The sequence below is a fragment of the Rhopalosiphum maidis genome, chromosome 1 (assembly GCF_003676215.2).
Source record: "Rhopalosiphum maidis isolate BTI-1 chromosome 1, ASM367621v3, whole genome shotgun sequence".
NCBI lineage: Eukaryota > Metazoa > Arthropoda > Insecta > Hemiptera > Aphididae > Rhopalosiphum > Rhopalosiphum maidis.
This window is the reverse complement of record NC_040877.1, coordinates 32174658-32199215: the sequence shown is the minus strand read 5'-3', so window position 1 is coordinate 32199215 and position 24558 is coordinate 32174658. Positions and strand designations below refer to the sequence as shown.

The following is a 24558-nucleotide window of genomic DNA, read 5'->3' as shown; positions in this document are numbered from 1 at the left end:
ACAATACTTACTTAAAAGTTAATGCTAATGACAATAAACGGAACAATACAATGTTTTGAATTAAATATTCATTCAACACTCATATTTATCCATACAATCTCATAATTATTTATTTATATTATGTATGTGAACGGACTTTATCATGTCCCATGCAACTCGACGGCATTACGATTATTGTATAATCCAAGAAAAATATCAATTTTATTACAGTAAAAAGTAACTTTTTATTTATTTGTAATTGGTTAAAACGTTGTCCGTGGTAATAAGATAATAGTACTTACTGTGTAAAATAATTCATGAAATGTACGACTCTTGATTTGTGTATCTATCTTAGTTCAGAACTATTTTGTTTCGTTATCGTATGAACTACTATAATAGAGTGTTTATTGTAATAATTGCACAAAACATTATTTTATGTTAATATAAAAACAATAAGGATTTACCTTATAATGCCATTTAAAATGTACTATATTGTATAGTAGAAAAATAATTTGTCTCAGTCGTATGAATCATTTTTGAAGATTTAATGTCACAATAATGTTTTGTAGAATATATTATATAGCTTATCATGATTAGTTTTTAATTCGTAAATTTTCATCATGATCAAATATTAAATGATTAATTCATATTTATGTTAAAAATTCAATGAATTTTTTTCATATAATAACCATATTCATTATTAAATGATATGCAATAACGGAGTCGATCATAATATTTATAATAATAAATCAATCGAATTTGTCTAATTATGGCAATATATTTTTTTTTTTCAGACACTATATCGGTTCCTTATCACGGTGAAACGCAACTACAGAGACGTGCCTTATCACAACTGGAGACATGCTTTCAATGTGGCGCAAGTCATGTTTGCTATTATGATGGTAAATAAATTACAAAGAAATAACGAGATTATTTAATCAAAGTGTATAATAATAATTGCTGTGTTTGAAGGGATGTGATATGAAGAATACTTTCTCCGATCTCGAAGTGTTGGGAATGTTTGTCGGATGTTTATGTCACGATCTCGACCACAGAGGCACAAACAATTCATTCCAAGAGAAGTACGATTCACCATAGTAGTTAAATTTCGATAAAAATAATAAATATAATAATAATAACCACACTATTTAAAACTATCAAATCTTAAATTCCGAGCGGATAAATGAATGTTTATTTTTTTTACAACGATGCGTTTTTCGAGATAAAACTGAGAGAAATAATTTAAAATAAAAATATTTCACATTATTTTAAAGGCCTCAAATTCTAATTCATATAATGTATTCTTAGCGTGGTCATTATTTTTTAAACTTTGAATAATTATTATTATATTTGTTTATTTTTGAAATATGTATTAAAATTAATGTGTATTACAAATGTTATGAAAAAATAAATGTCTTAAAAAAGTAATCGATATTTATTCTGAGTTCATTTTGATTATGTTTTAGAGCCAGATCGGCATTGGTTTTATTGTACGGCACTACCAATACAATGGAACATCATCATTTCAATCACGCAGTGATGATACTCAGCAGCGAGGTAAGTCGAATAAAATATATCAAGTGAATTGTTTGAGTGCAATATTTTAATATATTTATCTATTTTCCAGAATCTCAATATATTCTCGAGTCTATCCGCGGAAAGTTTTTCAACTGTAATGAAAGTGTTAAAACATAGTATACTGGCCACTGATCTGTCCATGTATTTCCAGTGAGTGAATATAAATATCCATGGTTTATGCACTAACATAAGAAATTTAAATTGTTATATAAAAACATTGATTATTTAAATTTTAATATTTTAAAATATATATTATGGTTTTACCGATCGTACGAGATAAATACGATGCTGGCTGTAATAAAATAAAAACCGATAAGCTATATTTATCGAAGTTGTAATGTAATCGACAGTCGTATTGCATTATTTGCAGTTGTATTTAGTATTGCGTATAGTATCGTCTATAACTAATTCCCGAGTGACTTGTAGTTTGTTCCGTGTAACCAATTTATCGATTAGTTTTTAAAACGCTTTAGGCCAAATTTTAAAAATTTGGTATAACAAGTTTTTCGACTGATAAGAGAAAAAGAACAATATTTAATAATCAATAATCATTAAAAGGTTAAATAAGATTTATTTTTCAATATTTAAAATAACTTTTAGAACAATTTTTAACAATTTTCTTTTTTTTAATAAGTGCATTAAATTCCATTTTTAAGGCATTTTTCTTGTTTTTTAGAGCATTTAAATCCTCACACAAGTGATTTCATATTTTTCTTTTAAATCATATTTGAATATTATCAATAATTATATTTTGGTATTGCGCCTTACATTAGATTTGTTTTGAATTTTTTAGACTGAGAAACAAGTTCTTCCGATTAATCGAGTCTAAAGAATACAGTTGGGACGAAGAATCGCAGCGGTACTTGTTGATGGCGATGTTGATGACATCGTCCGACTTAGCCGCATCCACAAAACAATGGCACGTGCAAAAGCGGGCCGCTAGACTGGTGACAGATGAATTCATCGAGCAAGGCGATAAAGAAAGATTCGAGTTGAAAATCCAGCCCCAAGCTCTGATGGACAGAGAGAGGCAACACGAACTTCCACAGTTGCAGATCAGATGGATCGCAGATATATGTCTGCCGTTGTACCAGGTTAATGAATTTTGTAGACGCGAAAACTGTAGACACGTCTTATTATTATTCGATTTATTTTATTTGTACAGGCATTGGGTCAAATGAATCCAAAACTAAACGTCATGAAGGAAGGAGCGTTGAATAATATGAAGCAGTGGAGCAAGTTGGTCGACGAAAACTACAAGAACTTGAACGGAGAGCAACAGTAACTGAACAGATCGCGAAAGATATAGCAGAAAACAGGGAAAGAGATTCAGTATTTTTTTTTTTCCTAAAAAACATTAAGTAGACTGATCGACAACTAGAACCGTATTATATATTATGAAGCTATTAAAAATGGATGGGAATTATTACTATGATAAATGATTAAAATGACATATTCTATTGTGTTTGATTTGTTATATTATAATACTATATTATTATATTTATTTTTTTTTTACCTTTTACACACCAATAGTATATACAATTATATAAAAGTTTATAGTTATGCACACGGCAAATCAAAATTAAAACATTATTACGTAGTTGTACATACATGTATGTAAGATGGTATTTTTGTTCCGTAGAATACTGTGTACCGCACAAGTAATCGATATTATTTTTTATTATATTACACATTATCAGAACTAGAAAAATATATTATATATTATTAAATTAAAAACACTGTTATTGGCACATTATGTTTATATTATATTAGAAGCTTGAAGCAAGTTCGTTTCTATAGAGCGGCCAGAAAACTAGTGAGCTGGTCGCAATGCTCGCTTGTCTCGTTCCTTTTGTCCAACTTCAACTGGTGCAATTCAACTGTGCCGTCCACAAATGCCAATCCCTAAAAACAACAGCAATCAACACTTCAACATTAAAATGTTATTGATACGTATAATTATCGTACATTTGATATTTCTGAGTTGACGAAGCATAAATAAATTAAGCAATGACGTTTAATTTCTTTATTTTGTTGGCAAACATTTTGGAATTTAGACATTTAATGTAAAGAAAATAAATGACAACTGCTGTACGAGTCTTAAAAATATTCACAATTTATTGAAATTATAATTTTATTACGACATTTATTTTTAAAATACAAGCAAAGTTTATACTGTTTTTACATACAGTTATATAATTTGTATCAAACGTTGCAATTATTGCCATATTGGTAGGTGCCGAGTTCTTACACCACATTAGTAACATTTTTAAAACGTTTATTAAAATTGGTATTAATAAACATCAACAATTTTGGATGTAGGGTATGAGTGACTTTTTTTGACAAGTAATACATTTTTTAGTAGGTAGTAATAAATAAACGTACTGTATAAGTAGAGATAAAAAAATAAATAGTTGAACTTTCTGTGTTCTATACGTTTTTGAGTATAATTAATAATAATATTAAAAAAATTACATTTGAATTCATAAATTACGTTTGAAAATTGAATATGCGGAATAAAATCAAAAAAAAAAAGAAAGTTCACCGTCACCATGTTATATTGAATAGGAAAATAAAATGAACGTGTTGAATTGAAATGCAATGACAAGTTGCATACGAAAAATGATTCTTTCCTGAGATGATAAATATTTATATTTTTATTAGAAATATATGGTATGTTGAACTTGTTTTTTCAAATGCATTAAATATATTAATTTTCTTAAATTATATTCTTAATAAATTATCATTAAAGTATTATAATATACAGTGGACGCCATCGCTTATAAGACTCACTTTGGGACCAACACAAAGTGAGTCTTATAAGCGAATGAATCTTATACTATGCGAAGTGGAAAAAAAAATTTAACTACATATTTATGAATTGTATTTTACTATATATTTCGCTTTAATTTTAATCTATTTTGATATATATTGCACACCTATTACATACGATAGTTGTAAAAAAATATGAAATTTTATAACATTTGTTGTACATAAACACATTATAAAGCATGAATCAAAACCAGAAATAACCCAAAAAAAATAAGTAATTTTTGAAAATCAATTTATTTCTAAATTTTAACCAAACATTTTTATTTTATTTTTTACCATTTTTATTTTTACGAAATTTGAGTCTTATAACCGATTTTTTTATAATATATTTGGATACTTGTGTTATTGTTATTTAAACTCGTCAGTCAATATTTACAATGTACCATAGAACGATATTATTGTGTGAATATACAGGTTCATAGTTTGATTAATAGCTTAATATTATTATTTTTGAAAATTGCATAAATTTTTATAAAATTATAATCTATATTATAATCTGATTTACGAAAATATCAATTATATTATGACACATTCAATCAGAAACTATCGTCAAGTTTAAAATTGAAGCAAATTAAAGTTACAAATAATGATAACAGTCACAAAAACAAAACACACGTCATTATAATAAAACCAACAAATTCTCTATTCAGAATATAAAAGAGGATAATGAAGTACGAAAATATATCGTCAGTGGTGCGCTAATGTTATTTAAATGGGTAGCATATTTTAGTAAACTCTCAATTACAACGCACATCATCTATCCTTGTAGCCAATTAGCATTTTAACCCTCCGAATTAGGTATAGGATAAAACATTAAGTTCATCATGCGCATCACGAAGAAAAATAATTAATCTGAAAGCTAATAGATAAAATATTTAGAAGTAATTGAAATGAATGATGATTGGTTCGCTCGTCTTGGACCTCAATGTGATTTAGTGTGATTACAGTTTTTTTTTTACTTTGTTTACACAGTTTGAATTTATCTTCTAAGTTAAAAAAAAACATTACTGAGTTATAGCAATTTAAATTGCTAAAATTGAGTTAAACTATAAAAACCTGGAAAACAATTTATAAAATACGTAGTCAATAAAAATAAATACGTAATAATAAAAATAGAAATAAAAACATTGATTTTCTTTTTATTCATTAAAGTTTTATTTATTTAACAAATTGTTCAAGCTGTGTACCATAATGGTGCTGTAAACAACATTCAACAGGAATTAAAAACGCTCGATTAATAGTGGAAATAATTTGGTCCTCGCTAATTTGATTACATGCTACAATTATTTTGTTTTTCAAATCAAGTATACACGTAGGTGGACCGTTTTCAAATGATCCCAGAAGAAATAATCCATTGGTGTAAGATCTGGTGACCTTGGTGGTAACTGAACTGCTTCATAAGTCCTTATCCAGCGATTTAGAAAATATGAATTCAGGTAGTTGCGATCAATATTTGCATTGTGGGCTAAAGTCCCGGCTTGTTCGAATATTAAATTTGATCTTATGTCTATTAGAAAGTCATCTAACATAATTTGGAGCTCATTTAGCAATAACTCATTTTGACTATCGTTTTCCATCGTAGAAATATGATCCTACTTATATAATTTATTAAATCCCACAATAATACACTCGTTCCCCACATATTTGGATTATTGTTGTCAAAGGTCCAATGAGGATATTATCAATTATCAATTATCCTAATAACGATGATAATATCGACTGCAAAAAACTGTTTAATATGAAGTATAACTAATAACTAGAGGTCGGATTTATATTCTCTTAAAATCCTTAAAATATGATGTTTTTATGTTACATAAAATAGGCAATATATTCTCTTGGTATTATTTTAAAATACCAAATGTTTTATGTCCTTAAATATGCAAAATATTCATTTAATATTAAAAAAAAAATCAGTTTAAATTTATTTATTATTAATTTGGTTTTAAATATATTTAATTTAATTAATTTTACAATCACAATTAATTACTATATATTTTTGACGAGACGGACGACTTGTAGACGACGAATAGTCGTGACAGCTAACGAAATAACTGATGTGCTATCGCAATCGATAAGGAATACCTAGAGATTGATTTGTATTAAAACCCAGTAACCCAGAAATAAATCATTTAGTAAACATTTTATTTATCAAAGTGCTGATATACGTGAAATATGTTCATTATATGTCGATATTACAAAAATATTCTCAAATATTCTTTAACGTGTTAAATATTCTCTAACCCCTAAAATATGCTTTTTCTATGCAAAATACATTTTTTCTTGTGAATTTTGTGTTTCATGAATCGTAAAGATTTCTTACTCCCATTTAACTACATAAACTAGAAACAAATATGTAAAATCATAAAAATCCGACCTCTACTAATAACTATGCCTGCATAATATTATTTATAACTTAATTACTGAGATAGTGCCAATAATGATTACAGCAATACGTAAACGGGTATTTCATAAATTGCATTGGTAATTTTTATTTTTATTATTGACTACGTATTTTATAATCTGTTTTCTAGGTGTAAACCGTCCGGATAAAATTGCTAAACTCGACCATTTTTAACTTAGAAGAGACATTAAATCACTAAAATTCATTAAAAAATACAAAAAAAAATAATTTTCGATCAAAAATAGACCACAAAAAAAGTTGTTATACGCATCCAAAATATCAATTGTCACAGAAATAGTTAAATTATTTGAAAATGTGTTTAATTATGTTTATTTGTTGACAAAAAAAAAAAAATAATTAAAATATATTAAGTCTGTACTTAGTTATTGAGTGTTTCCACTTGTCACCCGTATTATATATGTAAGATGATATTAGAATACTATGATATTGTATTAATAGTATTATAGCACTGTATAAGATCATTAAGTGTGTTAAAACTGACCAAGTATGTGTTTCGATTTGTTGGCGTTGACATCAATGAAATGGCCGTAACAGTCTTTCCTGGGAACGATACTGACATTTTGGGCGTGGTGGTATTGTCGCAAAGGTCCCACACATGTAAGCTATAAACGGTAATATCATAATCATAATTAGTATTACAAAATACACAGATAATAGAAGTGAAACATTTCCATCATAATATAGATAGAAGGATTTAGATCACCTAGATAATGAATCCAACCCAAAAACGATGCCAGGATATCCGACACACCATCGAGCTTTCACTATACTCGTTTGAGCACCTGACCCGTCCCTCGGCAACGCAATCAATCGTCTAACTGCTTCTGGACGACTAGCTCGGTACAGCAAAACTCCGTTCCTTGAACATGCGACCTGAAAACATGTCCTCTATTTGTTTCGGTACATAGAAATCCTTAAAGTTAATTATTTTTGTATATAACCATATAAATAAACAAATAAATGGTAATAATTTAGTATGCAATTTAAAATATTTATAAATTTAACTTAATATTTAATTTTGTGTGATTAATTTATAATTTTATATTGACTATTTTACAAAAAAAAAAAAAACAATAGTATATAGTTACAATTATAGTTAGGAGATGCAACATATTTTAAGGTTTGACATACTAAAATAAAATCAATAGCATACAATAATTTATTATGGTATAGATTAGTAATTTTTGTTTTTTAAATACACCCTACCTCCTTCAATAACATAACAATTAACATTTTTGAATTGTTTTTTTTTTCGAATATAAAACACGTCATTCCAGTGAATATGCAACACAAGTTTTTCAATTCTCTCGACTTTTTACAAATTTGAAATTTCTCAAAGGTACCAGAATACTTTTTTTACTGTGAATTATAAATGTTTACATGTATGATATTTATTAGTACGACGTGAATTTTAAAATAACTTCAGGCGCATATAAATCGATTTCAAACTCTAACATTAGCCCACGACTTGTATAAAGTACTGTGGAAATAAGTAATGAAGTTATAAAATACAAAATAATATAAATTTTCTTTTTATATAATTATAAAATTAACTGTTGAAAGTAAATATTAGTATCTATATTTTTATTTGTTATTATACCAGCATAGTGTATACTTACGATATGGTATTATGTCTCATTAGTAATTTTATATGTAAATATTATTTTTTTTAAATTTATAATTAAAAACAACTTGTTTTATTGAACTGTATTATACCTCAACTTTCTCATAACATTTTTTTTAGATGCTAATATTGGTAAACACTAAATAATAGTCGTTATTTAAAATGTTTGAATTCTTTAGGTAAGGTTTATTTTTAGCCTTTTATGCTTTAATGAAAATTGCTATTGACTGTTTTGTTAGTTATTTAATTGTTTATAATTATACTAAGATGTTGCCTTCGATTAGTGTACATTGTCCATAAATCATAGTCCCCTGAATTGTAATTGTCATTAATAATTATTCCTTAAAATCTATAATTACTTCAAATTGTAAATTGAATTTGATTGATCGTATATTAGTCGATGACGCATAGCCAATTAATTGCCCGTTGTTCATAATGCAATTTACTACTTTGGTTTATTTAAAAAAATATATTTATTATGTATTTTAAACGATTGTTATTCGAGTGTTTAACATCATATTTAAGTTTTATGTAATTAGTTTTGTCACATTGACAAGAAGAAGTCGTTATTTATAATTTATATTATTCTAGTCATTGCGTTAATCTATAGTGAATGGTTTCCATTTTTCTACCTGAACATGTGGACAGCTCTGGAAATAATACAAACAGCACTAACTAAAAGAAAGTAAAAATAAACCACATGGACGTAAAACAAATTAAATTGATATATTCAAATTATATTGAAGATATTTTCATGTTTGCATTGTTTAATTTGTATAGTTGAAAAATATTTATTATTTATCCAAATTATAATTAATTAATACATACTACATTTTTTTGATTAAATCTTTTTTTTTTTTTTGTAACATTACATAATTATTTTTTACAGATTGGACACTGCTTAACAGAAAATCTACAAAATATTAATCATTTAAAAATAATTATTCTTAATATTATTTAATTTTTGTTTAATATTCAGCCACTACCGATTTAGACAATTTTTATGTATGACAATTTAATAATATTATCACATTACTTGATAATATTCAAGAATTTCTTTTAAAAATGCAGGTCAGTCGATACGCAACAAACACGTAACACAGTCATTATCACACCCGTTATTGCTTTATCTCCTTACAAGCAATTAATCATACGGTTCTATGTTTAATTATATGCAACTTCATTAATTATATTTATATATGTAATAAGAAACTTAGTTTAATTTTCCCTTAATGAGTTCCTAACAATTAAATATTGTATAGATTTGTACTTACTGTAACATCTAATTGTCTCAGACGTTAGACGTTTATTTATACTTTTCTTTTCTTTTTGATAAGCATAAGTAAAATTTACATAATTTAGTTGTAGAACACGTTTTTAGTAGTTAAACAAAATTAAAGCGGTACTATAACCTATAATATATATATATATATATATATATATGCCCGTAAACGAAATAATTATAATATAGTGACATTGTCTCTTGTTTACAAATAGTCTTTAAATGTGCAATCTACTGTCCTTTTGTTTGCGATAAGTACTATTATCTTTCTATTTATAATTGGGTCAACATGCAGAAGCAGGTATAATAATATATAAGTTTGTTGTCCGTTCTCGTTACGATATGCCATTAGTTAATTAAACACGAGTATGGTTAACTGGCCGCACTGTGCACATTGGAAAATTATTACGATTCTCGTGAATTAAAACGTCGTTTTGGATAAGCTTCACTGGCGGGCGTGTGTGTTGTCAGGTCAAATTTATGTAAAATACGAACAAAAAACCCCAAAGACGATTTCGAACAATGAAATACAGAAACAAAATTGCGATAACTGTTAAAGTGTTATATCCGATAAAAATGCGCACAATTTATTAATATATTATAATATAAACCATTAAACCATCAGACCGTGTTTTAACTTGAATTTGTCGGCATGCGGTTGTAAGTATAATATTTTTTAATTACTTTATAAACACTAATAAACTAAAATTATTAAACCACGAATTAAGCTATTTTCGTGATCTCTACGGAAACAAAGTAATTATTATTTACTACCATCTCGTGTTCTGCGTGATAGCTATTAAAACACAAGTTTTGATGCCGGTATTGCCATATATTATATTGAAGCTTACTTTAACAGTGTTATCGTGTTTTAATGCAATTTTTTTTTTCAAGAGCAGTTAGGTTAGTGTATTAGTTAGATAAAAATATTTTATCTTTCAAATATATCAAATATAGAAATATCGAGTACGATATAGAATCTATAATACTTTGTAATTCCACAAGGTATACTCTATAAATTATGAAAACATAAATAATATAATATTAATGTAAATATTATTATGACATAATTATTGTTCAAGCATAATTTGCATATAAGATTAAGTAACTATATACAAATAAAGAACATATTTGTCAGAACTGTAATGTTAAAACGCATAAATTATTTAAGTGCGTGGTCGGTCGTGTCTAGATAATAATATAACTATACGTCATAAAGTAAATTAAACACAATGTTAGGTACCATAATATATACTTCATTATATAGAATATCTATATTATATTTTAATTAAGGTTAACGTGGCCGTAGCGAACTACAACATGTTCATTTAAACAGCTTAAACCTTTATCGAACGGGAATTTATATTCGGGTCAGCATTCTAGTAAATTATTAAGGAATACAGTTGTGCGATTCAGAGTGTGCACGATAAATATAGTTTAAATGGACATATTTGTGTATTCGATAACCTGACTCGCACCGCATATGCCCCATAAAAAGTTATGAGATATTTATCAAAACTGACAAGAGTTTAATAATTTTGCAGCATTAAGAACTTTAAAAGTGTTAAGTTTTTTTTTTTCATATCAGTAATCGTTTGAAAAATTGTTATTGTACTTTTTAATTTTTTAATGAGCTTTTGGATAATAATATATACCTAATCAAATTTTGTTATGCATAAAAAAATAAAATCGATTAATACAACATTTATTTAATTGTTGTTATTATTATTATTTCGTTAAATATACAAAAATTTCATAGCTATAAAACATTGAACTTTTCAATTTTTGTTTAGTTATATTATAATATTGTTTTAAAGTGTTTAAAACATAATACAGCGTCGGACCACACACATAAATTCACCGAGGCCATTCATCATGTTATTATGATTTAACATGTAGGTTGACAGTTTTGGTGTGACTTAGTTTGAAAAACAGTATCTTATAACAATTAAATCATTGTTATATAATTCACAGTTGTTACGAGTTAAGACTCAGGAATAGTAACTATTAGCAGATAGTCCACTGTTCAAAACTATTTAAGCCTTCTAATCATCACAACGTACAATTCGAGTCAAATACATCAATTAAGTATAATTTGTGTGTTCCCTCTCACGTAACTTTAAAGTACTGTTTAGAAATTTATGGGATCAGATTAAACTTTACTCAGATAGAACTTAACATTTAAGTTTTATTCGTTTAAGACGCTGAGAAAGAAATATTGAGCAAATTTTAAATCTAAGTTCGGTAGTTGACAACTTGAGTTGTTTTTGAAATAAAATAAAAAAATATTCTAGTAATTATGTAATAAAATAATTAAAAATAATCTCATTACTACAGACACTTGAAATTTTTAAATATTATACATAAAAAATATTTTACTTTAAATTTTATTATGTGTGTAAATTAAAATATAAAAAGACCTTTTAAATTTTAAATTTATAGTATAATAATAATAATTATAAGCCTACCTTTATGTTTTTACCATCCGTCGTCGGTACAGTATTTTAATATTTTTTTTTGTTAGTGTTACACGGCGGATCGTATAGGCAATATAGGTACTTCATTATGCGGTAAGACATTAAAAAATAATGGATTAATATGACTATTGGTTTTGATTCGTATATTATTATATTACTTAGAGATAAGCCAAGTAAATTTACCTAATATAAATTTACTGATTAGGTTAATTATTCGACTTTTTTACCTGTGATTTATTTAAAATTTATATTAAAATATTAACTTTTAAATTTTACATTTTTTACAATGCCTAGCAATAATATAAGTTAAAATAAAATGGTGGGTATAAAACATTCTAATGAAGGATAATAGATGAAACAGATGTCAATTATAATGTTTCAATTTAAACTATCTTTAAATAGTCATATTTAAAATTTACAATTTTCATATTAAATTTACAATATTTATTATTATTTTTAGTCATATTAATATTAGTCATTTCACTGTCAAATCGATTTTCATTCATAAAAACGTTACTATAATACATAATACATCGATTTTACTTTTATTACCTAGTATATTTACATTAGTATTATCTAAAAATAAGTATTGAATTAACCTATAAAATCAAAATAATAATTGAATATTATTAATCCACTTAGTTTTTCAAACTTTTATTTTGTAATATATTTTATAGTTTCTAAAATACAGTATTTACATGTCGTAATCATATATTTATGAAAAAATAAAAATTAGATATATCTGAGTGTCCTCTTATGACTAAATTGTAATCTCTTTTATTATTATCAAATGTTTCTATTTTATTATGGCATCATGTTATTTTGTTCTCCATTTATATGAAATAATGCATAATATAAAAAAATTACAAATAAAATATTAAAAAGCCACTTCAAAGACAATTGATTCGTTAAATATTCTATTGTTTTATGATATTATTACAAATAATTTATACATTGTATAATATAAATATTTAAATCTTCAAAGAAACGTTTTGGCAATATATCGGTTATATTAGTTTTAGTACGAAAATTTAACAATGGTTTTCAATTAAATGCAACTTTGTACTAAGAACTTTTAAGGATTATAAAAAAACCAAGTATAATTAAATAAATAACAAAAACAAAAAATACTTACCAAAAAAAAACTTAAGTCAAATGGGCAAATATCCACAGAGTTAACGGCAAAGTGTTCAACTACAACAATAATTATAAATTTTTGTCAAAATTATTGATTTTTTTTTACTGTATATAATATTTAAACATGTTTTGATGTTTATACTATGCATAAAAGTTTAATTAAAGGCCTACAATTATTTATGTGGATAAAAATGGATAAAATAATTTTAATTTAGATCGTAAGAAAATTACCAGAATTAGTTGTATTATTTAAATTAATTAAAAATAATGAAATAATAAATATTATGTTCAAGAAAATGAAAAAAAAATTAGCGGTTTCATCCTGGAAAGGTTTTAGAAAAACAAGATTAACCGTAATATCGTGGTTAACCTGAAGCGAAATAAATAATAATTAACTTTTTAATCTATCAATTAGAGAGCATCTTCTAGTTCAAGTTATGAAAAACGAATAGTAAATTTATCACTAATCAGTTATCATCAACTATTAATACACGTGTTAAACAATAATAAAAATGGATTTTTTTGTTTTTAACAAGAATAAATTCTTGTTTATACAGTTATGTGGTTTTTATATATATAAAAATTATTTATAATTTAAGAGTTTGATATAAAATACATTATTACTGAATAATAGGTGAGACCAAATTTGAAGTTATTAAGATATATTGTAACTACGATAAAAACAATATGATATCATAATACTATATCAATAACCATTTCAAGATGGTTATTTTTAACTTTTAAAGGTAATGTTTTAGTTACCTGTATTCTCGTTGGTAAAATACGATGGCCATACTTTGTGTCCTCCTATGTTATACCGGAAAACTAATCCAGAATTAGTACCAATAAAAGCGTCTTGCTCGTTATTCAAGCATAGACATGTTGCCGTAACACCGTCAGACAAGTATCTAAAAGTAGTTGATAAGTTCACATATAATGAAAAAAAAATACATATTTAATACATATTGTTAGACGAATTGACAATACGTATAATAGAGTATAAAATATAGTCTTTTTCTTACCTAGGCACATTTTTGTTAGCATTGAAAGTTTGCATTTTTACCAGTCTTACTGAACTCCAAGGTGCAGTGCCAGCACTCTTGTGTTCTGAAACTTCAGAAGCGTCTGCCCAACTATCCACTACTGTCCATACGGTCAACACAAAATCTTCGTCCAAACTACAAAGCTGTAAACAGGAATCGTTAACTGTATTGTATATTCAAATTAGGTAATACAAGTACTTATTAGAAAGTTACTATTTTTGACGTTAGTGTAAAACGTAAAATAAAAACACTGACCTTTTTTTAGTTTAATACAATTAATATAATGGGAACTTTAGAAATAAAGTACTTGGAAAAAAATAAAATTGTACACTATAAAAGTTAGGCATTAAGTGGAAATAGTAAACTTTGATAATTCTCACCTCATCTGGCAATTCTTCGTTTGTTACATTGTTGTATGTTACCGTGCTTAAGCCAACAATTTTCGATCTATGGCCTTGGTCGATCGATAATGCTAAAACAATTCAAATAGCATTAAATTATATTGTGTGGTCATTTTTTTTAAGATATGTAAAGAGTATAGTACCGGTGTTGAAGGATGGTGAACGTAATGGACAAGGGAGACCGTTGATTTGTTGATGATGTAGTTTGGCTTCTCTTAAATCCCACACACATATACTCCTGTAAGTACCAAAAACCATTTGTTCAGGTTGTATAATGCGTTGTGTCGTTAATTCGTTTAATATAGTCAAAATAAATTAAATATTTCATATAATATGTATACAATATGTGTTTTAACTTTTATTACACAGTTTTTGCAATTTAAGTAGTAATAAAAACAATAATTATAACAATAAAATAGGTAATATAAGATTAATAATCATTAATATATTATGTAATTTTAATTGCTGGCATATTTTTAGACTGGAGTTATTCTTAAAGCGGTTTATCATAGATGAATAATGCAAATCATATTATTGAATGATATTATTAAAATTATTTTATTTAAAAACTATTTAATTCAAAAATATTTAAATAAAATGGTTTTCTTAATTTGAGTACTAAACATTAGTCATTGTTTCGGGTGGTTTTAAATTTACTAGAATGTGTTACAAGTAGATTTTAAAATTCATGATGGTTGTTTTTGAATTATATTAACAATATTGATCACAATTCTCAAAATATAATTATTATTGTATTAGTTTTATTAGATACTGATTTTTAATGTTTCATAAATCGTCGCTTGTCTTTAAAAGCACATAATTATAATATTATAGGTAGCTTTAAAAGATTAAAAGATTAAAAGATCAAAAATAAAAGATATAATAACTTAATCATTCTATTTTTTGAATTTTTATCTTAATAATTAATTTATAATAACGACCAATATCATATCATGATTGTTATATAATATTATATACGTTTTTTCAAGCCTTAATATAATTAAATCAATAATAAAATTTACATATTATCACGTTGCTTAAATTCGTTGTCAATTTTAATAAAAATATTTTTCAAAACAATGCATAATTTAAAACTGGTATAGTATTAAAGTCAACCAGTACCTATTCTATATTTTAAATATTTTAAATTCCTTTGAAATGTTTAGAGTTTTGACAATCAAAACCTAGATTGCGCCACATAGTTCTTAGTACATGTATTAAGTATTTACTCTTGATAATAAAATTAATATTTCGTTGTCCTTGTTTCAATTTCTTAATAGATAATTGATAGTTATTTTTTACATATGCATTTAATTTAAATTTAAAAATAAATATCATAAATGTATCAATGTAAAATATAACTAATCAACAACTCTATATTAAAAAAGCTTCTCAAGTATTTGTCTCTTATATTTCTATACACTATAATTGAATATATAATAGTAGTATTTTACAGTATAATTTGTTAATTATTATTAATTTTAAATACAGAAATACCAAAGTGTGTGTAACAATTATAATTTATATTAGGTACTAATAAATTAAGAATATTATGTATTTTACCCATCCACGTGTGCAGCCGTAACAAATCCTATAGTTGACTTAAAAATAGTGCAAAATGATGTAACACGGTTAGGACATTTAAGAATATACTCAGGATGTTCTGTTATTGATACACTCCAAATACATATAACATATTGATAAAACGAATCCATCACCTGGACAGAAAAATCATATTGCACAACTTATAAAAACTAAATGATTACTTAAATTAAATTTAAAATTAAACATATTATCCCGATTAGAATTTGAATGATAATATTCAAACATACCTAATTGGAATAATCTGAAATCAAATTTCTATAAACATTTAATAAAAGATCAAAAATAGAAGACGTGTTAGGTTTGGTTATAAGTTGTCTGAGTCATTATTACCACTTCATCTCAATAATAATAATAATAATTATAATGATATTGCTTTATTCGCTTGGCTATGATATCAATGCCGGTATATCACTATTAAGATTTAAACCAGTATCATTCAATAAACTAGTATTTAAATAATTTTGATTTTTGGTATTTATACTTTTCATTATTTCAGTTTTTGATATATTTGATTAATTGTATGTTTTTTTTTTTACGAAAATAAAAGTATTAAAAATGTAACTAATCTACCTACTTAAAACAATTATACTAGTAACCAGCCAAAAGGTTGTATGAGTAGATTATTTGAACTAAAAATCTAATAAATTGTATATATTATGTACTTCATGCGTCGTAACAAGAGATTCGACAATTGACGTGACTCTCAAAAATTCTATGGATGTGACTGGGCGTTTTTCGAGAAATTTCCAAAAGGAAATAGCTGGGCGTAGATGTCCGTTGCTGAAACCCAAGTCAAAGTCATTAGCCACTAGTAAATGTTCAGCTCGATCCATCGACTGCTGTTCCAACATCGATAGCATCATTCGGGCGACCTCGACTACTCTGTCGGGATCTACCATGGTTATGTGTGTTTGACGACGATCATCAGGTGGTTCAGTACCACCGACGCCCAGTTTCGCCTATTACAAAAAAAATCTAGTTTAAAAACTTTAAAATTCTGTACTATTAGACAAACGTACGTATACTATCTAGAACTCTTCAAACACACGTACTAAATAATTAACTAATATGAACAAATACCTACGAAGTAATGAAACAAAGTTAAATAAAAATAAGATTCTACAAAATATCGATTTTCTAGTTTTCTACTTCTTCACCCATGTGGCCGTGTTTCTTGTAGCTCATAAAAATCAACTGTGTAACGATCAAATTAAAAATTAAAGTCTATTGGCTATTACAAGTAATAAAATAAAAACGATGTTTAATACTATTTAAGGTGAAAAAATTAAATATAGTTAGAAAACCAAAAAATCCCTATGGATAACATACTAAGTATAATAGGTATGTTATTTTTTTTTATGCTGGCGATGATGGTTAATTCATTTTTAAATAATTTCAATTAAGTGCATTAAATGGTTAGATAATAAATATAGAAAGGGTCTTGAACTTTTTGATATGAATAAATGTGATTTTATTTCAATTTTTAAATCGTCCATTCAATCACGTTATAATAATATACGATAACTATTGACGATTCAAACGATGCAAAAAGTTATACGTAATATATTACTTATTATAATCCATTTCATAATATTTTTGATAAATATACTATAGTCACGGAACCAACGTATATCAATTTGTTACAAAAGTCTTTCCATAAAAATAAAATCTGAAACCACAATGCTGATACAAAAATCCATAAAATAATACATATATATTTTATTGTAAAGTTATTGTGTATATACTACATGTAAATATTTTATAAATAAAAGTGTATTGATACGTAAGAATATAACATTTATCTTATATTTATTAAATTTATATTTATAAAATATAAGAGATAACTTTGATCAGAAGCAATACATAAACAATTATTGACAAGGCGATTCGCCAAAAATGTTCGTCCTCTTTTTCTTCTTTAATTATGTAGCTATTCAAAATCAGATTTTTAAAATTTTTTAATACATTAAAACACCATATTATATTAAAATTCTTGAGATTTCTTTTACTATTTCAGGTCTTTTAGAAATACATAAGTCAGTTTTTTTTTTTAAATTACAACTCCTCTCCCCCATTTTGTACAGTTAATTATAAAAGAGATAATTTGTCTACAATTCTTTATTCATATCACAATCAAAATTGGAATAAGCCAATAAATTTAGTTGTTTAACGTTGTGTACTAAGAATAATATGTCCATTAAAATGGGTAAGGAAGATAATGGGGGTTGTGGTAATTTGAAAATTTTAATAATTAATCTAGATTTATATAAGTAATTCAAGTATAATAAATTAATAAATACTAAATTCGATAAAATTTATATTTTATATTTTTTTTAAACAATCGTTTAAACATTATTATTAGTATAATATAAATTTTAATAGCAAAAAAAAATACTAATTTAAATTTTAAATTATAAACATATTTTTTTTTTAAAACATCCACTTAATATTTTACAATAAAAAGTAGGGTTTTCATTTGAGAAACAAAAGGTTGTATTAGGATATAGGACACTAATTCAGTAATACAGAACATTTCAAGAATTTGAATAAATGTATAGCCTTAAAGTACCTAGATATATTTAAAAATTCCAAGAGGATATTATATATTATACTTGAGCAATGAAAATGCTTAGTGAATTATCCTGTATAAATATATATTGTATTATTTATATAAATATAATATGTATGATTTAAATATATTTAAATATATATTCTCATCACCAGTACTAGCTCTACGCCAGTACTTCTCATCATGGCGATTTATCAAGTTAACTAATTTAGATTTCTAAATAAGTTTCAGAAAAATTTATCAATGAAATAGACAAACATACGTCGCACTATTTGCTCGAATTTTAAGATGAACTTATATATATTACATAAAGGTGTAAACACATTATTATGATCGATAATATGACTCGACTACGAGTAAAAATGTATATATCGCGTTAAAAAAGTCTGAACACTGAAACAAGAAATTACAAGAAATATGATTTTATTAATTTTTATAATTTTATTTCTTTTTTTTGCAGAAACTTAATTTTAAATTGTTTCCATTACGATTTCAATGTTCATGATAAATAATTTATTTTTATTTATTTATTTAGAAATATATTTTAAATATTTTCATTACTTAAAAAAAAAACAGTCCAACATGGGTGAAGCCTGGAAAATCAGCTAGTACTATTATACTAATAATTATTTTATGGTATTAAAATTAAACATAAGTCGATTACAAATTACTTGATTACAATTTCAATACAAATATTTACATTTTTAAAAACTTATTTATTTATAAATTATGCGTATTATAGAGTTTCTTTTTTTATTTACTCTCAAATATTCAATCGATGAACAGTCTAATTCATTTGTCAAGACAATAGGATGTTGAGTCCATTTTTCGACCACATTACTTTCATTAGTTTGTACTTCCTTCTCCGCGTTTTCATCGTGAGTTTGTGTTTGTACCTAAAAATATTGAATTATTTTAATGATAATCATTGAACACGTTAACTTATGTTAATGTATACATTTTTTTCAAAAGCTTGTCTTTTTGTCATGTTTATGATTAATTTTCAGGAATAAAGAAAAAAATACACCATACTAAAATTATTAATTTTACCTGCATCATGTTTGATCGTCCGTACATTTTTATATATTGTTCATAAGGTATTGCAGGCAGTTCTAACAGTGAAAAGCTAACAGTGTCTAACTTAATCATTTCCATTAAAATATTACCCCTAGTTTGGATTTTGTCTTTTACCTACATCAAAATTTAAATTTAAAGTAATTTTAATCGTTTTGTACAGATTGGTAGTTATACCTACTTCTTGTTCTCGCTTTCTTTTTCCAGCAGTTTTAAAGTTGTTTAGTCCCATTTCAATGGTATGTTCTAAAGAATTTATTTCAAACTTCTCATCTAAGAATGGTTCAATTTTTTCTTCTACACACATGGGCAGCGCAAACTTAACACTTACAGTGTCATTTGATATCGATTGGCTTAGCACGGTTGGTTTCAATGGCGATCCAACAACCAATGAATCAACTGAAGTATCAGATTCAAAGTCGGATTCATAATCCTTAAAATATCATTGAATAATTAAATATACATACATGTATATATATAGTGTTTATTTGTATTTTTATACTTCAAAGTCATCTTCGTAGTCTTGGTTATCTGATAGGTCAGATGAATTGCTTTGAACTGTATCACTATTGTCAACTTTGTCAACAATTGCTTTTTCTTCTTTGTGTGTTTTATTTTCATTTTGGTTGATATTAACTTTTACGTGTTTATTTTTAACATCGACCGAGAGTTTTTTCGTAGTAACATTTCGTTGCGGTTTTTCCAGTTTTGTAAATGGACGGGTGTTATGTTGATCTCCTACATAATATTTCAAATAAAATGTACCTCATAATATATTCTTTTTGTCACATTTTTGAATATTTTAAACATTATAGTATATGTCTACAATTTTAAAAACCATAATAATAATATGAAAAAATTATAATCTATATTGTATAGTATTGTAATATCCACAGTATTTATTTTGAATATTCAAACTTTACTTTGAATTAGTGTTTAACATTGTTGAATATAATGCAACGAGATGAATTTATCTTATTATATATTATCAAAATTATAGTGAATATAATTATTCTTGATACCTGGTTCGATAATTTAAAACCATTATAAGAATATAATAAATTATAAATAAAATGTAAATATAATAAATCAGAAAATATAAAAAAAAATGTCTTACATTTGATGACAATAAATATCGATTTTAATGCTTTAGAGTCACTTTTACGCTAGTTTATGCTTTACCGTTTGACATCTAGCTCGAAAAATAATAAGATATAAAGTTATATTATTTAAGTTACATATGTTTAGCCAACAAAAGTGAAAATGGTCATTAAGCAACAACAAAAGCCAATACAAAGTAGTTTCTTATGTTTATTCAGACGATCCACCACAAGAATTATAGATTTGTTTACAATTATTAAGTAACAACGAAAATAAATAAAATAAGATAAGATAGGTTTAATAAAAACTTGAAGCAATGGATAAAAAATCAGTACTAAATTCTAAACTCATGAGTGTAATCGTAATTTAAGGGAAAAGTAAACCTAAATCAGAAAACAATCGAATTGCACAAATCCAAAAGCTTGCAAAGTTCTAGTTCAGATTACTTGTACTGATCTTAAAGTTTTACCTTCGACCAGATATTAAGATATTGTTTTTATCCATTTAATAATGCGAATAACAGTGTCCGTAGCTTTAAAATATTATAACGAATTTATTTAAGACAAATTTGGATAAAACAAAAGTTTATAATACCAAATTTTAAAATATACGATTTCTGTGTGATATATAGTTGGTAACCTAAAACCATATTTCACAAAAACTATACACTAAAGGAATACAGACATTGGTTAATCTATTATTCAGTTATTGATAATTTTAAAAGTTATAAATAAATGTATTATTTTATGTTCCGGCACAGTTATGTTTAGAACTCTGGAACGTATTTTGTCAAATTTAATTCACCAAGCAATTCACATTTTTATTCGTATCCGATTTATTGAAATACAATGTTTTATGTTAGATTTATCCATTATTTACAGGAAAAAAAATATACGACCAAAACTAACAGGGGGTACAAAATGCGCTCGCTGTGAGTTGTACGTATTTCACTGACAAATTAAATGATAAAATGTATTAGTCGTGGTACAGCACTGAATAGTGGATTGGAACCTTGTACAAATATAATATGAATAACAGCCGTAGGACTTTATTATCTACTAAAATAAATAAAGACTTTTAGTTACATTATCTAGATAATGATATAGTATGTAATAATATGCTGATAGAAAAATATTTTGTGATCATGACTTTTGTAAAAAGTATGTCTTTAAAAGACAGATCATTATAATATATTAGAAAATCAAAGTATATGATAAAAAAAAAAAAAAATACTATTTAAACATGGAAATAATTGGAAGTATGAAAATTAGAACGGATATAGGGTAACATATTATTAAAATAAATCGTATAACAATAATAACAGATTTAAACCATGAATATAAATGTATCTAACGTCATACATGATTATGTGAGTTTCATGTCTGAAAGCAGTACTATATATTTGATTAAAAAATAATATTTATGAAATATATTATCGATCAGCCTATCTATTATCTATTGATAGTTATTATACCTATAATATTTTATTATGTAGTAATTAATAGGTATTTAGTACATTAATAAAATACGCAAGTTCGTGATCGTCTTGTTTGTAATTTTAACTTATTTTATGAGTGTAATAAAATATTGTTGATTGTAAAATAATTTATATAATATTAAGTTTTTATTTTTTTTAATAAATTTATAATTTATAAAACATGAACCAATGTAAATAGTTGGGTTTTTATTTATTATTTAAAACATAAATTATATTTAAATGAATTGGTAGCCAGAATTAATCCGAAAAGTTATTTGAAGTTATTCATTGTCCAAAGCTTAAAATCATTTTTGTTCGTAAAGAGTTTTTTTTTGCGTTTTTGTAATTTTTCTTTGTTTTTCTTTTCAATCCTTTATTTACCAACCTTTCTTTATTTATTTTAATTTTCATTTATATTTTGTAAAAGTCGTAACTTTATATCACGCGTATTATTCACAAAGAGGGCATAAATACTGGAATTATTAAATGCAATTTGACGCTAAAACTATTTATTTTTATTTTTATGATTCATTAAAAGGTACAATTGTAGGTACATTATTAATTATAAAACTCTTAAAAAAAAAAATTTCGGATCTAAATATAATTTGTATTTCAAGCGTTTTTTCGTTTGCCTCTTTAGCATAAAAATAATAATAATTAAGATAAAATCAATACTAAAGCATCGTTTATATATTATATATATATTATACAAACACACTTAAGTACGTTTTTTTAAATTTTTTAATTGCACAGGAGCTGTTGTACGCGGAATATTCTTACGGACGTGAATTTTATACAAATATCGTAACCAAACGATTCAAACAACTGCATATGTAATCAGCCGCACCGCAATAGAACGAAAAATGTTTGCATCAGGGTCGGCCTGGCTAGGGCCGGGATTCCCGCCTGGGCCCTTGCCGTATTATAGTTCCCGGGACCTTGTACTATGTTATCCAAAAATATAGTATACAATTATTGAGCCCCAGAAAGTCTAGAGAGTCTAGGCCCTCGGGTAGGTAGACCTCCCCTAATAGCCATCGAAACGACCGCCAAACACTATAAAATAATAACAACGCCGATGACGGGCGTGTGATCAATACTACGACGTAATATAATATCGTTGATATATTATCTGATTTGGACTGAAAGACGGTACCGGTGGCGTGGCGAAACCATCACAATCAAGAGCCGACTGCCTGTTAGTGTTTCTTATGGACGAAGGGATAATGACCAGCGGGTAAATTAATATTTAATTAATTAATTTGTGTCTTAGCGTTTACCGGGTAAGTTAAAAGCAAGACGGTAAACGCCTTGATTTTGTGTATCGGTTTGGCGAGTTAGTGTATATTTATGGAATTTTCGATCATAGCGCGTGAAAAATTCGCCACACCACTGGTGCCAACCGCCTGATTGGCAATACTGACTGTTCTTGGTCGATGGCGCGAGCGACGCCGCGCCGGCAGTCTTCACAGCGGGCGCCGGTACGTTCCTCTTGCCGCCGGTCACGGTTGCCGCGGGCCTGGCTCGGCTTGTCGCACCCGGTTGTGCGGCGGTGGATTTCTTCGGCGGCGGACGAGCCTGAAACAGAAATGTCGTTTGAACGTTTCGGAAGAACGACGGTAACGCGTTGGGCGAATCGTCTCACCGCAGCCGCCACAAATCCGTTGAAATTTTCGACGGTCCTCCGGGCCATTTCGGACGGAATCGACCAGCGCCGCGTGCCCAATAACGATTTTACAACAGTATGGCGACGTGGCGGAAAAAAAAATACGTTGTGTTTGACCTAGACCAGCTGTCCTCGGGTGCTCGCAATCCCACTAATATGATATTATACCGCGGTATGTGTACATGGCAACCGTTTGTTGTGCGTCCGGTGGTGACGGCGATACCTGGCCGCGGCGGTGGCGGCGGCGTAAAGAGGTTATAATAACATGTTTTATTGGCACGTATTTTATAT

The 24558-nt window shown here is 26.5% G+C and overlaps 2 protein-coding genes across 5 annotated transcripts in view; one reads left to right on the top strand and one right to left on the bottom strand.

The window, feature by feature from the left end:
- The window catches only part of LOC113552380 (dual 3',5'-cyclic-AMP and -GMP phosphodiesterase 11A-like), a 118712-nt gene extending 115402 nt beyond the window's left edge, over positions 1-3310 (top strand). For 3 of the 4 annotated variants that reach the window (XM_026955275.1, XM_026955267.1, XM_026955284.1), the window contains exons 12-17: positions 774-881; positions 952-1061; positions 1446-1536; positions 1607-1707; positions 2351-2651; positions 2723-2842. In XM_026955275.1, the coding sequence (XP_026811076.1) occupies positions 774-881; positions 952-1061; positions 1446-1536; positions 1607-1707; positions 2351-2651; positions 2723-2842 (831 nt within the window). Of the gene's footprint in view, positions 1-773; positions 882-951; positions 1062-1445; positions 1537-1606; positions 1708-2350; positions 2652-2722 lie in introns of all 4 variants that reach the window. The other variant, XM_026955258.1, reaches the window with a different exon arrangement.
- Positions 3311-3320: 10 nt separating this feature from the next.
- LOC113552405 (WD repeat-containing protein 60-like) lies at positions 3321-24294 on the bottom strand. Its single transcript, XM_026955294.1, has 16 exons — positions 24247-24294; positions 24026-24179; positions 20526-20761; positions 20205-20456; positions 20000-20140; positions 19711-19845; positions 17043-17339; positions 16339-16493; positions 14919-15013; positions 14755-14846; positions 14354-14517; positions 14094-14239; positions 13330-13388; positions 7515-7684; positions 7293-7413; positions 3321-3462 (listed from the first exon to the last, which is right to left on the bottom strand). The coding sequence occupies exons 1-16, from the start codon at positions 24292-24294 to the stop codon at positions 3352-3354; spliced, it is 2376 nt and encodes a 791-aa protein (XP_026811095.1). The 3' UTR covers positions 3321-3351.
- Positions 24295-24558: the final 264 nt, after the last annotated feature.